This window comes from Anser anser, assembly GCF_964211835.1.
Source record: "Anser anser genome assembly, chromosome: 1".
NCBI lineage: Eukaryota > Metazoa > Chordata > Aves > Anseriformes > Anatidae > Anser > Anser anser.
In genome coordinates this window covers 29,417,358-29,435,248 of record NC_139720.1, presented here as the reverse complement: position 1 = coordinate 29,435,248, position 17,891 = coordinate 29,417,358, and the positions used below count along the sequence as shown (strand labels likewise).

At 43.7% G+C, this 17,891-nt stretch overlaps 1 protein-coding gene across 1 annotated transcript; it reads left to right on the top strand.

Moving 5' to 3' along the window:
- Positions 1-5,220: 5,220 nt before the first annotated feature.
- Positions 5,221-16,190, top strand: IFRD1 (interferon related developmental regulator 1). The gene is made up of 12 exons (XM_083795037.1): positions 5,221-5,705; positions 7,440-7,544; positions 8,296-8,377; positions 8,797-8,921; positions 9,226-9,383; positions 10,489-10,539; positions 10,629-10,807; positions 10,901-11,009; positions 12,883-13,017; positions 13,865-13,993; positions 14,964-15,059; positions 15,504-16,190. Exons 1-12 carry the CDS (start codon positions 5,660-5,662, stop codon positions 15,591-15,593), a joined length of 1,305 nt encoding a protein of 434 aa, XP_083651163.1. The 5' UTR covers positions 5,221-5,659; the 3' UTR covers positions 15,594-16,190.
- Positions 16,191-17,891: the final 1,701 nt, after the last annotated feature.

The window sequence follows — 17,891 nt, the reverse complement described above, 5'->3', positions numbered from 1 at the left end:
TGGAATGAGCCTCTGTACACATTGCCTGAGATAAAGGGGCAGAAACAGAAAAATATCTGATTCCCCTACAAATGCCGCTGAACATTGGCTAACTGCTCAGGTCAACAGGGTTGCAATGCAATAGAAACATGTTTGCTGAGGGGAACAAGATGTGTACTCCTGATTGTTGTACCACATGATAAGGGAAAGGCTGTGTCACAGTCCTCTAATTCTATCCAACCCTGATAAGTCGCAAACAATTTTTTGGGGGGTGGAAGTCATTAGGAATTTTAGGTTTAAACTTGAACTTGGATCTAAAGAAATCATTTTAAAAATATTTCATTTTAGAATAGCAGAAAATTGATGATTTTCCTCAACCATATTGAACATCATAGAGGCTGATATTAGGAAATCCGACATTTTGCAAAACAGGCTGAGAAACCATGTGAAGCAAGACACAAACCAACAACAGATAAGATTTTAAGAGGCACGAAACACTGGCTTTTACAACACGGTTTTAAAACAGCACAATGTTGATTACCCAAATTTGTTTCACTAAAGCCTCACAACAATAAACTAGAGAAAAATTCAGCATCCCATTACATTTTTTCTATTTTATTCACCTTTATTCTAGCAAAATATTATTAGCTATTGCAAAATGATTGCAAGGGCTTAAGTTTGACAAGGAGGCTTGTCTTTCTTTTTCCAGTTGAGGACAGCTGATCTGTAATGCTGTTATGGTCAGGAATAACATTTGTGGTCAGTTGCTATCGACAGTGATGGTCCAAGTCCAGGAGGCCAAATTTAGATGTAAAATTAATAATGGCATATGTACCGGAGAGCTTAAGTATGGATTGTTTCTTTCTTTCTTACCAGGAAAAGCTCTTACTGAGGTCCAAGAAGGTTTGGCATGAATAAGTCACAAGTATGGAGTGAAGGATCTGCCTCATGAAAAGGAGGTAAGTATCAGTAAAAAAATGGATAAAATCAGCCAAAAGTTCTGGACTAGGGACCCAGCTGAACCCCCTTGCCTTGGAAAGTCAGGGTATTGTGTGACTGAAGATGTGCCCAACTGTACAAAATATATAGTGTTTGATAATGTGCATAAATATTCTACTGCAGACAGAGTTAATTTAATGAGGATCGTAAATTTAAAACAGCACAATACATCTTTCTTTTATGTGCAAAGTGCAATACATGCCTCTAGCACATACATATTGTAAACACCCCCAAGGTTGTGAGAGGATATCTGTGTCCATTAACCGCCTAGCTGATTTGCATGGTCATGCCTCTAAGCAGGCAGACCTTCTAAATCCATCTACTCACCATAAATAATTGAACTTTTTTCCCGATCGCTTTCTTTTCCCTCCAAAATACCCTCTGAAGGTCCATACACACAGTGCTGCTGAAATCAGGGAAAAGACCACAGGCTTGTTTCGCATTACCTTACGGTACTGGACTTCAGCCAGCTGTAGACGTCAGGAACCTTCGGTGTTTGAAGTTACTTCTTCAGCTAAGGCCAAAACTCCCTCAGGCTCTAATAATAGCTGCTCCAATAGCTAGCCTGCCGTCACATTTAATTTTATTCGGGACTTAGATGTTTGACCACAGCTGGCCGGGATTCCAGAATATAAATAAGAAGGTGGGAGGTAAACGATGTATGAAAACTGAAAGGACCTCCAACCTGGACACCGTACAACCTCTGCTGTAATGTAATGCCCCTGAAATATTATAGTGGGAACTGTTTAGCCCTTGAACATGCGTTCCAGCACTCAAAGGGAAAAAAGCTGCAGCTCTTGGCTTTTCCTCTCTATATTTTTATTTGCGGTTTGCATCTTACTGTTGCACATTAAGAATTTGTGCTACTTGCGATCTCAAGCTCAGAAATTTTGTCGATGTATTTTGTCGATGTATACCTGGAAGTAGATGTGTGTATCTGAGCACCTTTGCTCAGACTTTACAAGAGCTTTCCCCCCCAAGTCTCAGCCTTTCCTCCCAGGCATACGACCAGGTACCCTGAAAGGAACAGAATGAGCCTACAGAGACAAGTCACAAACAAGTATACCACAGTAGCGACTGTGGCCATGGCAGAGGGAGGTTGTGGCTGTAATTTGTTATGGGCACATTTATTTTGGGCGCTGAGGCTACACATTAAAGCTGAGAACATTAATTTGGAGCATTAAGTGTTCCAGGGCAAGGCCTGTGGTGCTGCTAACAGGTTCACGCTCTGTCAGTAAGGTAGTCACTGGCACTTTGGAGTATTGGCCACGGATGCCCTTAGCACAGCCCGTGTTCCAGCTCTGTGGTCTTTTCTTGCTTCTGAGATCTTTTGTGGTTGTGAGAAAGTTGATTATGCAATACAAGGTAACCAGTACAAGCCTGGGACTCTCTGTGGTGTCTTAAGGGTCATATTCAAAGGAACAGCAGAAAGGAAGAAAAGAAATCCAGGGGATTTTGTTTGCAAAGATAGGAGAACCAGCATGTTAGAAGAGGAGGAAAACACCCACATGAATCAAGGATCCATGTGACCTCTTGAATTCCTAGCTCCTCCCCTTCATTTCTGACTTACAGCACTTAATGGTGTAAAAGGTATGTCTGACTATGCCTCCAATTGTTCATTATACGATGGTGGTTTACGTGTCTCTTGAATAAACTCTGGCAATAAAATACTAAGTCCCATATACCTTCTCAGTTACGTGTGCACGCCCCTCAGATGGGCTGAAGCTCTTCGTTACACCTTTTCTTAGGTCCTTTGTCAGAGTCAAGCTGTCTGTGCTCAAGCCAGCTCTGCCATGGTGCTGCTGTGCGGCCTCAGATCAGACTGCTGCGTGAGAAAGAGCTATACGAAGCAGGGCCTGCTTGCTTTCACTCGGAAGCCCTGGTCCTTGCCTGAGCTATGCTACAGACATGCCTGTGGCTGGCCATATACCTGCTGGCCCAGACCCTGACCCAGCAGAGCTGATCTCAGATCCTCCTCTTCGCTGCAGGCTTATCTGATGCTGACCACACCAGCGGCCGGTCCTGGTTATTGTCACTGAACCTGACTCGGACCCTGACTTGCTGGCTTCACTTTCTGGCTTGACCTCACACCTGCTTGTCTCTGCGGTCACTTGGATCCTCTGGCAGCCTGTAGTCCCGGCTGAAACTGGTCACCACCACCTGACCTGCTTTGCTCTTCTTCTTTGGGTGCTGTGGGACTGCACCTGCTTGGCAGTGAGGCCACTCTCATGCCTGCCTCGGTGTCATCTTTGGCTCCCAGCTCGCTTTGCCTGACAGACCTGCCTGCCCCTGCTGCTGCGTCAAACGCTTTTCTCCGGGGGATGCTAACTCCCACCTCTGCTGGTACCACTGGTACCACTGTTACTGTGACACCCGCGATACCAGTCGCTCCAGCGTGAGCCAGACAATAGGTACACAGACTTCTGACACCACGTGACTCTCCTTTTAGCCAGAGATTTTTGTCAGAAAGTAGTCTTGAGCCAACCTAGTGGCGCCATGTGTCCCTGCCAGTATGATAAACCAGGATAGCGGGCAAGAAGTCAACAAGCAGGACAAAGAGCCTGTTCTGTCACAGACAAGCTGTGCAAAAGTAAGCAGTGATATGCAACCCCTTTTGTGAGATCTCACTAAGCTGCTGGTCAGATACCCAGGGAATCTTGGTAACCTGGCAAGAGTGTGTATCAGAATATTAGCCACAAGTAAAAGTCAGACGCAAGGTGGTCACAGATACAAAGTAGTCACGGGTTCCTTGTTTTTGTCACATTTTGTAATTTATTTTGGTTGTCTGAGTCTAGTAACACCTTCTTGCACTTCAGCAGCTGCTTTTTCCACCTGAGCCTCAACTTTTTCTCCACCCCCCCTCCAGGGGTGTTGCCTCCACCTGTCCTGGTTAGACCACCTTCACACTTGTTGTTCCAGCTGTCACACCTGCAAGAAGTTCAATGTTCAACCTAATCCTTGCTGGCAGCTTAAGACAGCATTGTTTTGAGACGAGGGCACCAGCATGAAGGCAACGACTCCACTTAAGTCTGGGCCAACTGGTCAGCCTGTACCTGTGAAAGTAACTTATCCATTAAGAGAGCAGACATACAGGAAGGTGTTAGGACACGGCTGACCTTAATAAAACGGTATTGGCATCTTGCATTTAAAACACACCTACCACACAAGCTTGCTCGGCTGCTATTAGGAGCTGTTGCTTATTCAGCTCCCCTGTTCTAATATTGAGTCTTGCGTACCCAGGGGTGCAGTTACACCTCCTGTATTTAATTAAAACTCCTCCACCTACTTACCTGGAAGGCTGTTTTTTTTCCCTAACATTTCACAGGAACCATCTCGAAGGAGAAAAATTGGTGCCTCTGAGACACTCTTGTGCTGCCCTGCACACAGGCAGTGCTTACTGACTTTTGTCCCTTTTTTTTTTAAACAGGATTTTAAAAGAAATGAAGTGAGTAGGCCTTCTCAGCAACTCGGTTCTTGCATGCCCCAGAGGGAGCTGCTCACCAGGAGACTCCCACGGCGCAGCAGTGGGCCCTAGCAGCACCCCCAAATGTCACAACTGACAACCAGTAACCATTTTCCAGAAACAGATGCTGAAGCTATTACCATTTGCTCGCTAAGCCATTTGCTCACAAGCAGCTCGCTAAGCCCCGATTCCTTTATTTTCCGTGTAGCATTTACACAGAATTGTTATGAAAGTTTATCTTTCTGGAAGCCACAGCATGAACATGTTTTGTACATGAAGGGATTCAAGTAACGCCGCCACCGTTGCACCTGAGGTAACTTTTTGGCACGTTCTGGAAAATCGCCCTCTGCCCCTCAGCCACTGCGGTGTGAGCCTCTAACGTTCACGTTTTGGAAATGTTATCATTTAACCTCTTGTTGGCAGACGGGAATGTTGTTATTGAGCTCAGCAGAAGACAAAAAATAATAGCTTTGGGGTAAGATTCAGATTTTAAGCCACATGAATTGTACACCACGTGGGCTTTCAGTATAGATGTAGATAGTAATAAGGATTTCTGGGTGGTTAGCGTGAAAAAACACGAGGAATTCCTTTCTGCGGCCACCAGAAGCGGGTTTTGTTCCCCGACTTTCACAGCGTCTCCCTTTTGACAAAGAAATAACGATTAAAACACGGTTTTTGTTAAAGTCGTGCCCGTCACACGCGCAGAGGTCCAGTAAAGCCCCTCCCCCCCCAATCCCGTCAGCCGAGCCCGCCGCCCCCAGCATGCCCCGCGTCACGGCGCCGCTGACGTCGCGGCCCCTTCCGCGCGGCCGCGTCACGGGTTCGCGCGTCCGAGCCAGCCGCCGCCCGCTGATTGGCCGCGGCGGCGGCGCTGCGCCAAGCCCCGCCCCCGGGCTATAAAACCGTCGCCGGGCGCCCCCTCGGCGCCTTTCGCCCCGGGTGCCTGAGAGGAGAAAGATGTATCGACTCCGCTCGCGGGCCTCCACGGGGATTTCTGCCTTCGCCGCCCGTCCGTCCTCCGCCTGCCGCCGCCAATCCCCTCCGCTGCCCCGGCCCGGGAAGGCCGCCTCGCAGAGACGTTGGAGTAAAAAGCCCGCCTGCTCCTCCATCGGCTGATCCTCGGCCCTGCCCGGGCAGGGGGGGAGCGCGGACACCGGCACCCGGCCGGAGGGAAGGGCAGCGCGCGGGGAGCGAGCCGGGCCGAGCGCCGCTGCGGCCATGCCCAAGGCCAAGAAGCGGGGAGGCGCCCACCAGCGCGGCGCCGGTGAGACAGCGGGGCCGGGAGCGGGGAGCCGCGGGGCCTCCGTGAGGCGCCCGCCGGGCCCGGGCTCCGCGCGCCGGGGCGGGGCCGGCGCTGACAGGAGCCGGCTCCAGGGCCGCCGGGTCGCGGCCAGTGCGCATGCGCCCGGGGGGGTGCGGGTGTGCGGGGGGGGGGGGACGGGCCTGGAGGCGTTGGCGGGGCCCGGCCCGCGGGGGGGGGGGGTGTCAGGGCTCTGGGCTGCCCTCGGTCTGGGGGGAAAAAAGGGGGTTTTGGGCTAAAGGGGGGTTGTGGGAAGTGCCCAGTCCGAGTGAAGAGGGTTGTGTGGAAAGGAGAAGGGGGTCGTGGTGGCTGGAGGGCGTGGGGGCTTTGTTGGGGGCAGGGAGATTGCCCTTCCGGCTGTCACGGCCCTGACCTAAACCGCACGGGCAGCTCGCAGTATCCTCCTGCGGCTGCCTCTCTGTGCAGGGCTGGCGGTGACTACTGCCATTCTGTCCACTGGGTTTGACATCACTAGGAGCATGAAGGTGGCCGTGCCAGAGCCATGAGCTTTACACGTTCTCCATCCCTGCAAGCACGCTTGTGTTTGCCCTCTGTAACCATAGGAAACACCCCGAGTGTGGGCAGTGCAACAGCCAGGCGTCTAAGGCTTGTTAAGCCTGTGAAGTGTGAATTCAGCTTTACTGGAAAATGCTCACAAATTGATCAACTCAGGGTTGATTCTGCCTAAATAAAAATGCTTTGCTGGGTCTTGGTAGTCAGGAAGCCTGCCTGAGACAGGCAAGCATTGTGTGTTGGCCTCTGATGTAACTTTTTTGGTACCATTGCCTCTAAATTAAGTGGAAGAGTAAAGCTTGGAGTTCTGTGGAAGGCATCTGGAAAGGCTGTTGGACAAACAGCGGTAAAATTATTTTTTTCTTAATCAACTTCAGTAGATTTAGCTAGAATAAGGCAATAATAGAGCTTACAGTATTACCAGCTCAAACTCACCCAATTATTACCGCTCTAAAAATAAGATAGATATGAAAAGCTCCAGAGATGAGTACCAGAGGCAATAATGATGCTTTCTTAAAAGACTGAAGTTACTAAAAGGAGGCCTTCTTGAAGGGGAAAAAAATTCTTCCTCTTGGAACTTTGATGTTTTAGCTTCTACTAAAAATGAGCTAAGACTACAACTCTCTCAACTTGGTTAGAACATAAATCTTAGCGGCTGGAGCAGTTGATCAGAGTGCAGGGCTGGGTGTTGCTGATAGTGCACATATTGCACTTAATCCAGTAAACCCGGCGTTGAACTGGGTAATGTATGTTTGCCTACACTTCTAACCTAGACCAGCCTGAAGCCCTGCAAAATTGAAAAATAAAGTTTGTATGGCAAGTTTTTAGGTAGTTGTTCCAAACAGTTAAATCAATATGAAGCTATTTTTAGGACACAGTCACAGGAAAGTGCAGTAACGTGACTTGGGTTACAGGAAAATTCCTAAACGTAGAGTTAGGAATGCTACTAATACTTGGAAAACTAGGTGGGTTCTTCCCCACCATTCACACATGATTTTCCAGAACTGAGCCCAACAAGTCTTCTGGACAGGTGGGAATAAAGGAGGAGGTAGAGGGCTGGACACGTGCTTTGGGTCTGGATCAGAGCAAGTGGGTGTGTTGAGAGGATTAAATTCTACTTTTGGTATCCAGATCTTTCTTTTCTGTGTTCAAGTTACTGACCAGTTGTGTTTGTCTTTCTTTAAGGTGGTCAGCCCAGAAATGTGCAGCCTTTTAGTGATGAAGATGCTTCAATTGAAACTATGAGCCACTGCAGTGGCTTCAGTGATCCTGCTAGCTTCACTGAGGATGGTAAATTCTTTAATTTTTATCTTCCTGTATTATTATTAGGCTGCTTTCTGTGGGAATGATAGACTTTAGAGACAAAAAAAAAATCAAGGTACATTACAAAAAATTGTCTTATAGGTGAGGTGGTAGAAAGTGTGGGGGAGTTTGAGACGGAGTTAGTTGCACTTGGCAGGTTGGGGTGAGGTTTGTGGTGTGGAAGACCCCTCTGTAGGCAGCAGCTTGTCTCTTCCTCAACCTGGGCTGTTGCTAATGACCTCTCATTGGGAGGAGAGGACTGAAGGCCTGCTTCTGCTTCAGGGGGATGAGGCTGGGAGCCTCCCCCGTGAATACGTGCGATACTTGTACCCAAGCTACTGTTGTGGAGGTGTCTGATCTGATGCCAGATAGGACATGAGGCGTTCACTGCATCAGCGGGGAATATCCCCTGTGTGGGTAGAAATGGTGGACAGGATGAAAATGTACTGCTGGCTGGATGGGTGCTGGTCTGTCAGTCGCACGAAGCTTATGTAAGACCCAATTAACTCCTGCATTCATTTTTAGAACATGTAACGAGCAGGTACGGAAACAGCATGGGTGTATGAACCGGTCAGCTTTCATAAGAGGCAGTTTGATGTAGTTGTTGTAATACTGAACAATTTTGTTGCTGTTGTCTATGCTGAACTACTTCTTATTAGTACTAAAAATGTTCAGTGTTAGATACTAATGTGTGTGCTAATAAAATACGCATCTAAATAAACTATTTCTTATGGATTAGGGCCTGAAGTTGATGAAGAAGCCACTCAAGAAGACTTAGAATACAAATTGAAGGGATTTATTGATCTTACATTGGACAAGAGGTATAGTATGCTTTGAAGAAATTAATTTATATGTTGTTTGGTGGCTTCGTGATAAAATAGGGGAAGTTCTTTGTATGCTTCTGAAACTACGTTTATTTCACCCTGGAGAGGACTTGCTTTTCTTTCGGATCTGAAAAGCCTACCAGGTGCTTAGATAAGTGAGAATCAGACTTTCCGAAGAGCTTCAAGTAGAGTGACTTTATTTCTAGCCTGTTGTACTATTGTGAGTTGTATTTTCAGTGTTGTGCTGGAACTTTTCACTCCTTGAGGGAAGGAGATAATTGATAGCACTTCATGCTTTATGGTTCTGCGGTCGGTTGCTCTCTGTTGGGACCAAAGGAATGTAGATGACCATAAAATCAAAGGCTGAGCTTTAACTGGCATTGATTTCAAGAAGTTTTCCTTCTTTCTTCTAACAGTGCCAAAACAAGACAAGCAGCACTTGAAAGTCTGAAAAGTGCATTTTCTTCTAAAATATTATATGAATTTATCATGGAAAGGAGAATGACACTAACTGATAGCATTGAACGCTGCATAAAGAAAGGTAAAGTGCTTGCTATTAGAAAGCTGTAATGCCAATGATGTGCCTTGTTTATTTGTGGTTTTTTTTGGAAGAAGTCTGTGAGGCTTCTCTAGTGCTTTGTAGAGCTCTTAATTTAGTTGTGTTTACAAAATTCTTTTTCTGAATTTGGATGTCATATTTTAAGTGACCTCAAAAATTAACTGAAATTACATTCCGTCATTCTGTTTGGTTTCTGAGTTTCCACTTAAAGGTTTTCAAACTGATGCCTTTAGCTGAAGGGAGGAATGCACGAGGTGATCACTCACCGCAGTATGTTAATGTCTAGGTAAGAGTGAGGAGCAGTGTGCAGCTGCCGGACTGGCATGTCTCCTGTGCGTGCAGATGGGGTCAGGAATTGAAAGTGAAGAGATTTTTAAGACCCTTGGTCCGGTTCTGAAGAAGATCGTCTGTGATGGAACAGCCAGTGTCCAAGCCCGACAGGCCGTAAGTCTTAGAAGGTTAAATGTTTTTGTCCATTGAGGGACAGAGGGCAGTTTTAGGCAGTCTCACTGTTGTGTAATCCAGAACTAAAGGTTACTGCACTAGTGTGAACACCTCATGTTGACGTATGCTCTGGGTGATGCATAGCGAATTTCACTGTCTTAGAGGAACTCCACCTAAAGCTTCAATGTCATTCTCCCCTTTAACCTAGGAACTCTGGTGGAGAGCTGTTACACCTAGTATTTTGTCAATTTCTTAACTTACAATATTGCACTCTCTTACCGAAGTTCTGAGGGCTGAGTGACACAGGACACATTTTCAGATTGTCAGTTCTTCTTTCAGGCCATGCTGTTAACTTTGTTCTTGGGTGACTTTGTTGAACTCCTTTAGAAAAAGTTTTCCCTCTGACTGTCTTCCTATATTTTTATTTTATATTTATAAAATAGTATCTGTCCTCTGGAAGAGGAAATAGTAGTTCAATAGCAGTTGTTTCTACAAACAAAAGCTTGTTCTGGCATTTAAAGTGGTGTTTGAGTATAGTTTTTGGATACTGTGTGGTTTCATAGTGCAAATGTCACTTTGAAAAGAAAAGCCCTTTTCTTGTGAGAAGAAATGGAGCAGAATTGGGGCAATAGGGAAGGGACTTGTAGGACCTTGTGATAAAAGTTGGGTAGTTCCAGGAAAGGCTGTTGAAGTCAGCGTTCTCATGCCGTATAACTAATAGTGGGCAGAGGGAAAAATTTCCTACAGCTGTAAATAACTGCCATAAGTCCATTACTATTTTTAATCTGTATAATTTCACTACTGGACTCTAGTGGGATTAAAAGTACCTTGGGTGAAGGGAGTGCTACATATAGTATTTGTAAGGTGTTGAACAGAACATGAAAAGTGAATGCTTAAGAGTGGCATATGTTGTAAAACTATCCTGAGAGAAGACAGGAAGTGTGATCTAACTATTGTGAAGGAGCTGGATTAAGCAATCTTGAAGACTAAGGCTTTAATCTCAAGTCTTCATTACTCCAGCTGCCACACTTCAAACACCATATTTAAAGACTTTGTCAATCGTAACATTAACATCAAATACTGACAGTTTCTTTCTTTTGTCTAGTGTGCAACCTGCTTAGGGATTTGCTGTTTCATTGTCACTGATGACATTACGGTGAGGATAAGTAATACTTCCTTTTTCTTTTAATTCATGATATGAAAATGTGCATCAGCAACTTCCATAATCCTTTTACCTCTGTTCAGGAGCTGTACTCTACCATGGAGTGCCTGGAAAACATCTTCATAAAAGCTTATCCACGAGATAGAGACACTAATGGTGTATCAAGTACTCCCAATACTGTTCTTCACATCAGTGCACTCTTAGCATGGACACTGTTGTTGACAATTTGTCCAATGAATGAAGTGAAGAAGAAAATTGAAATGTGAGTATCTTTCTGGAAAACAGAACTTGTGACATCGCTTCATTTCACAGAAATGAACAGTAATTAACAAGATGTTCATGAAATATTCCTTAGGCACTTGCATAAACTTCCAAGTATGCTATCTTGTGATGATGTCAACATGAGAATAGCAGCTGGAGAAACACTAGCTCTTCTGTTTGAACTGGCACGCGAAACAGATGCTGTAAGTATCAGTCAGCAGTTCTATTGCGTTGGGGTGATGACAACAAATTGTTAACCCATGTTATAGAGTATCCCTGATCTCAGCAAGTGGCATTCAGTTCACTGGGGATGTTCTTGGTAGTGAGACAGCCCCAGTTTAATTGGGTACAGCAAGATTTTAGATCGAGTTAGCTATCATTTTTACACTGATTCCAATGCTGCAAAATAGGACCAGTATAAAACAAACGTAAAGAAACACACCACATCAAACAGTAGTTAAGAGTAACTAGAAATGCAGCGTGCAAGCTCTAGCATGTAAGTACAACACCAGCTTTTTAAAAAGGGAAACTATCCCTAGAAATAGATTTTCCAAGATAAAACACCATAAAACACTGTTACTGTAGTGGGAACATTCATTAGATGCTTACTGTTCCGCAGGCAAGTTCTAACAATTCCTAACCTGCACAATTCTGTTCTCATATAAAAATCTATCCTTAAGCAATAACCATGTTTACTTCTAGTGTTCTTTTTCAGTATCCTCAGGAAGAATAACTAGTATTGTATAACAGTTAAGCAGCACTTGTGACTATTTTAGTCAGCTGCAAATTAAGAGGGGATGTCTTGAAACAATTTGCACAAACCTTGTGCAGATACCAGTGTTACTGTTGGAGACTTCTTAGGGTTTGCATTCAAGTTGGATTAGATGCAAGCTTCTCTGTATTACCTCATGCACAGCTGAACTTGTCTTTATGTCCTTCAATATGCCTTATTAATTTCTGAATTGGTTTTCTGACAGCACGGAGGAAAATTGTTTCCACTCACACAAAGCACAGTTTGTCATAGCTGCCTGAGTGACTCCTAGCTTGATGAAGGCTGCTGTGCTTTGCCAGGACGCTGTCCAAAGGACAACTAGTTGACTCAAGGATACAAAACACAGTGGCATGGCAAAATTTGAAACCGTATGCTGAGAATGGGGTATAATTTCAAACAGGAGGGATTTGAGTCCTGGCTGTGGAAGCCAACATTGAAAGAAAAAATGAGACCAGAACTTGATCCTTCACTTGGTCGAACTTACTGCCAATAACTATAAATTCAGTAATAAGTCTGTATTGACATAGAACCTGTTCTGTTCCATTAGGGAAAGGCTCCATTAACTGCTACCAATAATTTGCTTTGGATCCTTAAAAACCACTTCACATTAAAGATGTTTACTGTGTTTTGCCTTAGATCAGTTTTTTCAGAAAGTAAGCAGTAAGCTCAGACTAGTCAGTTGCCGTGTTCAGATGAGGTGATTCTTTTTTTACGTAAGTGGCTTACTTATCCAGGTAGACTGCCACTGAACTAGTAAATGAAGGGAAGAAAACACTCCCTTCTGAGGAATTTTGCCTTTAAAAAATGCCAAACAGAAGTGAACTTCTAAATGCTTTCTAACTTAAGGTAGAAAACTTAGGTCTAAAAGACCTAAGGCTATATATTTCTTAATATCAGTGTATTAGCATCTCACAATCAGTCTCCTGTAGCATAAGTTCTGTACTAATAACTCGGAAGTGCACTCAGCCTATTGACAGGACTGCCAACCAGGTTCAGCAGATAAATTAGGCCAAGCCCTTTGGTGTTGCTGAACAGGACAACTCAACTCAACAGATCTATACGTGAAAGATCTGGACTGCTTCATGTAGCTCTGACTACTAGCGTGGAGCTGATAGTGTCCCACTTGGGTGACTTCACTCTTAATGGATTAAAGGAAATTTCTTTATTTAAAGAGATGGGACATCACTAAGTTAACAACTTGTAGAGGTATCTATGACCAGAATTTGGAGAGATCAGTCCCTTGCGGGGACAAATGTTGAGGCCAGAAACTGAAAGTGTGTTCTTTTGTGATTTTTTTGGATTAGGATTTCTTTTATGAGGACATGGAACTTCTCACAGAGAAACTAAGAGCTCTAGCTACCGATGGAAATAAGCATCGAGCCAAAGTAGATAAAAGAAAGCAGCGATCTGTCTTCAGAGATGTTCTGCGAGCTGTGGAGGTGATCTTTTTGGCTTACTCAAGTGTATTGATTGTAAACCATGTAGTGTACAACTTAATGAAAATTACTGTTTCAGTGAAGAAGACAGGAGATCTTAAAAGATTTCAGATTATTCTGATCATTTCTGTTAAATACAATTTAACAAAATTGTAATTTGATTGGTAAATTTAAATACAACTTAAAATTTTTTAGGAGTTTAGCAAAGTCAAACTCTTTCCTCTGAATTTGACTTTCGTGTCATAGTTCTTTCTATTGAAAACAGGCTGAACATCATATTGTAAACACTAAATTTTCTTTATTTTATGCCCTGAGCAGTTTTTTCATGCAAAACTTGTAGTACATTCAGATTAACATCCCAAATAGTTTGAAAAGGTTTATTTCAAAATATTATTGTAAAATCTTTTTATTGAGTTGATGTGCATAACACACAAATCAGCTTAGTATTGAGATCTTGGTAAATGGCATCTCTGTCAGGGCCTGAACAAGTGTTTGCATATGGGTGGCAGGGAGTAAGTGTCTTAATTCTTGCGCATCCCAGATGCTAAGGCGAAGGCTTTGGAGTGATTTGAATTCACCTTTGAGATGACCTGCAAAGGACTCTGAGTCACTTATTAGCACTTATGTTCCATTGTCACAAGTGTAGCTTTCTTCATAGTACTGCAGTTGAAGGGTGTGGTGTAAATGATGCTCAAACTGACTGGAAGATGACTCAGTCTCAGAACTATTTTTTTTTCCTGGAGTTGAGTCCAATTCCTGAAGTCACTTTCAAGAAAAAAGTCAGGTACATATACTTGAACACTTTCTAACTTGAAAAATCATAAGTGCTTTTTCCTTTAATTTTGTATAGGAGCGTGACTTTCCTACAGAGACAGTTAAATTTGGACCTGAGCGCATGTATATTGACTGCTGGGTTAAAAAACAAACCTACGATACCTTCAAAGAGATTCTGGGGTCAGGGATGCAATATCATCTGCAGGTGAGCTGCTGTTTGATCCATGCTCAGACTGTTAACTAGAGGCTTCTTGGTGGCAATTGAAAATGAGGTCCAAAATCAGGCATAGAACATGGTGTAACAAAAAAACAATTCCAAGTTTTAGATGACAGCAGTTAAAAAAAATTAAGAAAACTGTTTAAAAACACGTTTACTTGAATTTGGCAAAGTAAGGGCCATGCCTCCTTGATACAAGATCTATTTTAATACCTTGAGTTAAAAATAGAGGGGGGAAGAACGGCAGCGAGCTAGAACTGTCTGGGTGAGTTGGGTTAGCAGTTCGAAGGCTTCTCCAAAAAGCATGAAACTCAGGCTGAATATTTACTTAGCTTCAGGGTGTTCCTACTCACCTCCTCCTGAATCCCATTTCAGTAGAGCGGTGCAGTCGTCTGGCTGCTGTAAAGCTGCCCACTTCCACCATCTCTGTCCTTATCTGTTAGGGACTGCCTGTTCCCTAGTCATCTGTTCCGATGCGTATTGGATGTGGCAACTGCAGCATAGGGGTGTGTGTTCCCAAAGTGTTCCCAAATGTGATAATTATGGGGTTAAAGTCTTTGGTCCAATGTGAATTGCATTTCTAAATGATTGGGGCAGGGGCTGGCATGTAACATTTTCTGTTTTTTCAAATATTTTTACAGCCAGATAGAACAAATTAGTGTTGTGAAACCATATGGATCTGTGTCCAGCTGCCTAGTCTTGTGCAAAGGATGTAGCAGGACAGTGTGCAACTTGCTGGGACAAACAAAATCACGGGGGGGTGGCTTTGTGTTTGCCTGGTAGGACCGTTTGAGTTCCTGGCCTTATTCTGATATAAGAAAGAACTGTTCCCTGGATCAATTGCAAAAGTAAAGAGTTGTGTTGACTTGCTGCTGTTTCTTACTGGAATACTGGTATTTTATTCAGGCATCTGTGACTTTTCATCAGAAGGGAAACTTACTGTTTGTTTTTTGTTTAGTCAAATGATTTTCTTCGGAATGTGTTTGAGCTTGGTCCACCAGTAATGCTCGATGCCGCAGCTCTTAAAACAATGAAGATCTCCCGTTTTGAAAGGGTAGGTTATTGAACCTCAATATACTTTCTTTACTTAACACACTGATAGTATTCAAATTGTGGGCTTCAGAAGATATCATCTTAGATATCATCAGTGATGCTTGAGGTCTTATGACAGACAGCCCTAGGTTTTGGGGTTGGGGGTGTTCAGGAAATCTTATATACTATTATACTTAATCTATACCATGCCTGTATGATGCTCAAGAATGACTGACTTACAGAAATGCTTCTAGTCCTTGCACTCCAAATTTCCTTTAAGCATACACATATTAAAACAAGTCAGCCTTTGGTACAAAGATTATATTGCATGTTTCAGAAGGCCAGCCAACCACTTCCTTAAAAAGTAAAAATATTTTCAGTTTCTTTGCATTAAAAAAAAACCTGTAAGGGGCATCAAACTTTTGAATGTCTGTGATTAATTTTTCTCTTTTTTTTAATCTTGTAGCATTTATACAACTCTGCTGCATTCAAGGCTCGGACAAAAGCTAGAAGTAAATGTCGCGATAAAAGAGCAGATGTGGGGGAATTTTTCTAGATCTCTGTGGGGTTCAATTTTAACTATTTCATAATTGATTTGTAACCTTTAATTGACTTTTTTATTTCTGTACTCAGCTTGCACTTGTGCGCAGGGATATTGTATAAAATCTGTAAATAGAATGCATGTTGCTTAGTTGCATATACACTGTACATAGATTGATGTAAGATTGGGTGCTGGGGGAACATTGTAACACTTGCATTAGCTGCAACTTGCTCCAACCCTGGATATATTGTAACTCAACTGTTCAAGGCCGTGCATAAATGTAGTCAACTGCCATGTGTCGGATTGGATTCCTTACTTCATAGTACGGTAAATTAAATGAATCCATTGACCAAATGTTTTGGTAAAAATGTGCTAATATGGAAGGATGAACCGGTTCATGTGAAGTTATTTTAGTACCTTTTAAAACTCCCCGAGTCATCGATGGACAAAGAAATTTCTGTATAGTATGAATTGATGCGGAAGAGGACTGAAGCTAAATTACCTTCACTTACAACAAAGTAGTAAATGACATACTTGCATCAATGTAAAACAAATATTCATATGTTTTGAAATTGGATGTTTAATTTTTGGAATAAAGACCTTTCTCACTGCTTTCTTTGTATTAGTGATTACTATTCATATGGAAAGTTGGAATGCTAGCACAACCTGTGTTTTGAAAGAGAGGAGTCTTCCATGCAAAACTACAGTTAGCTGCCTGTTCTGGGTTGGAAGAGACCTCCAACATCACCCAGTCCAACCTCTGACCTAACACTAACAAGTCCTCCACTAAACCTTATCACTAAGCTCTATATCTAAACGTCTTTTAAAGACATCCAGGGATGGTGGCTCAACCACTTCCCTGGGCAGCCCATTCCAATGCCTAACACCCCTTTCCCTGAAGAAGTTCTTTCTAATATCCAACCTAAACCTACCCTAGTACAACTTCAGCCCATTCCCCCTCATCCTGTCACCAAGCATGGGGGAGAATAGACCAACCCCTATCTTGCTACAGCCTCCTTTAAGGTACCTGTAGAGTGCAATAAGGTTGCCCCTTAAGCCTCCTCTTCTCCAGGCTGAACAACCCCAGCTCCCTCAGTTGCTCCTCATAAGACTTGTTCTCCAGACTGCTCACCAGCTTCATTGCCCTTCTCTGGACACGCTCAAGCACCTCGATGTTCTTGTAGTGAGATGCTACGTGGAACTGTACCCTGCTGTCTCTGGAAGGTGTATCTTCCATGGTATCTTACATTCAGTCTGCACAGTAGCCTACTGTGCATTTTTAGTGCATACTTTTAGTAACCTTTAGTAATAGCCTGAAATTTGTGGACTGAAGGTCAAATTTTTCCCCATGTTTTCTGCTGTGAAGTATTTTTATGTGACAGGAGACAGATGCCCTGTTTTATTATATTGAAAGCCACTCCTGTGCCCTCAGTTTCCCTCTTTATAGGACTGAGATGTGCCAATAAAAATGGTCTGCTGTGGGTGGACAGTGAGGGTTTTATGTGAAAACGGAACTTACATAGAGAAATTACATAGCTGCCACTTCTGAAGGAGCAGATCTTTAAACACGTGAGTTAGAAGCCCCTCATCTCTGGACTAGATGTAGCAAACCCTGCCCCCTTAGAGCTGGTATGCTCTGTCTGGATACTGGGTGGTCACCTCTGGTGTACTCAAGCAGCATAAAGCGGCTCTGTGGTAGCTTCCTGCGCTCCCTGGGATTTGCAGAATCGCTTTCTGCAGCACCTCTCTGCAGAGGGCCAGGCACGTGGTTCCCCTTTCCCCCAGTATGCTGGAGGTGCCAGCCACAGAGACTAGGACGGCTTCCAAGGCTGTTAGAGGGAAGGAGGTGAGAGGGGGCCGTTTTGCTGCCTGATTGAGAGCTGGTTGGTTTTACAGACCTTTGCAAGCTTAGAAAAGGGGGGGTCTGGATATTGACATAATTACAATGGTGTCGGGAATCTTTCAGGGACAGAAGTGAAATTTGTTTTGCGTTTCTGCCCCAACTTCTAAGGCTGGCCAGCTTCAAAGTTTCTCAGCGTAGAGTAGGAAAGTCTGAGTTGGTAATGTGTCATCTCGTGTTACCTGAAAGACAAATACATCCACTGTCAGTTTAAAGCAGTTCAGCATTTAAGAAGTCAGAAAGGACTTACTGTTTTCATGTATGGTCCCTGTTAGCACCAACTGCCTGTCACTTGCATGCTGTAACTCTATGTTCTGTGACATGAGCAATTAAAAAAAGTAAAGAACTATCTGTGAAGGAACAGTTACCACAAACAGCTCAGAATTTATTTTCTGGATGCTGTACAAATTAGT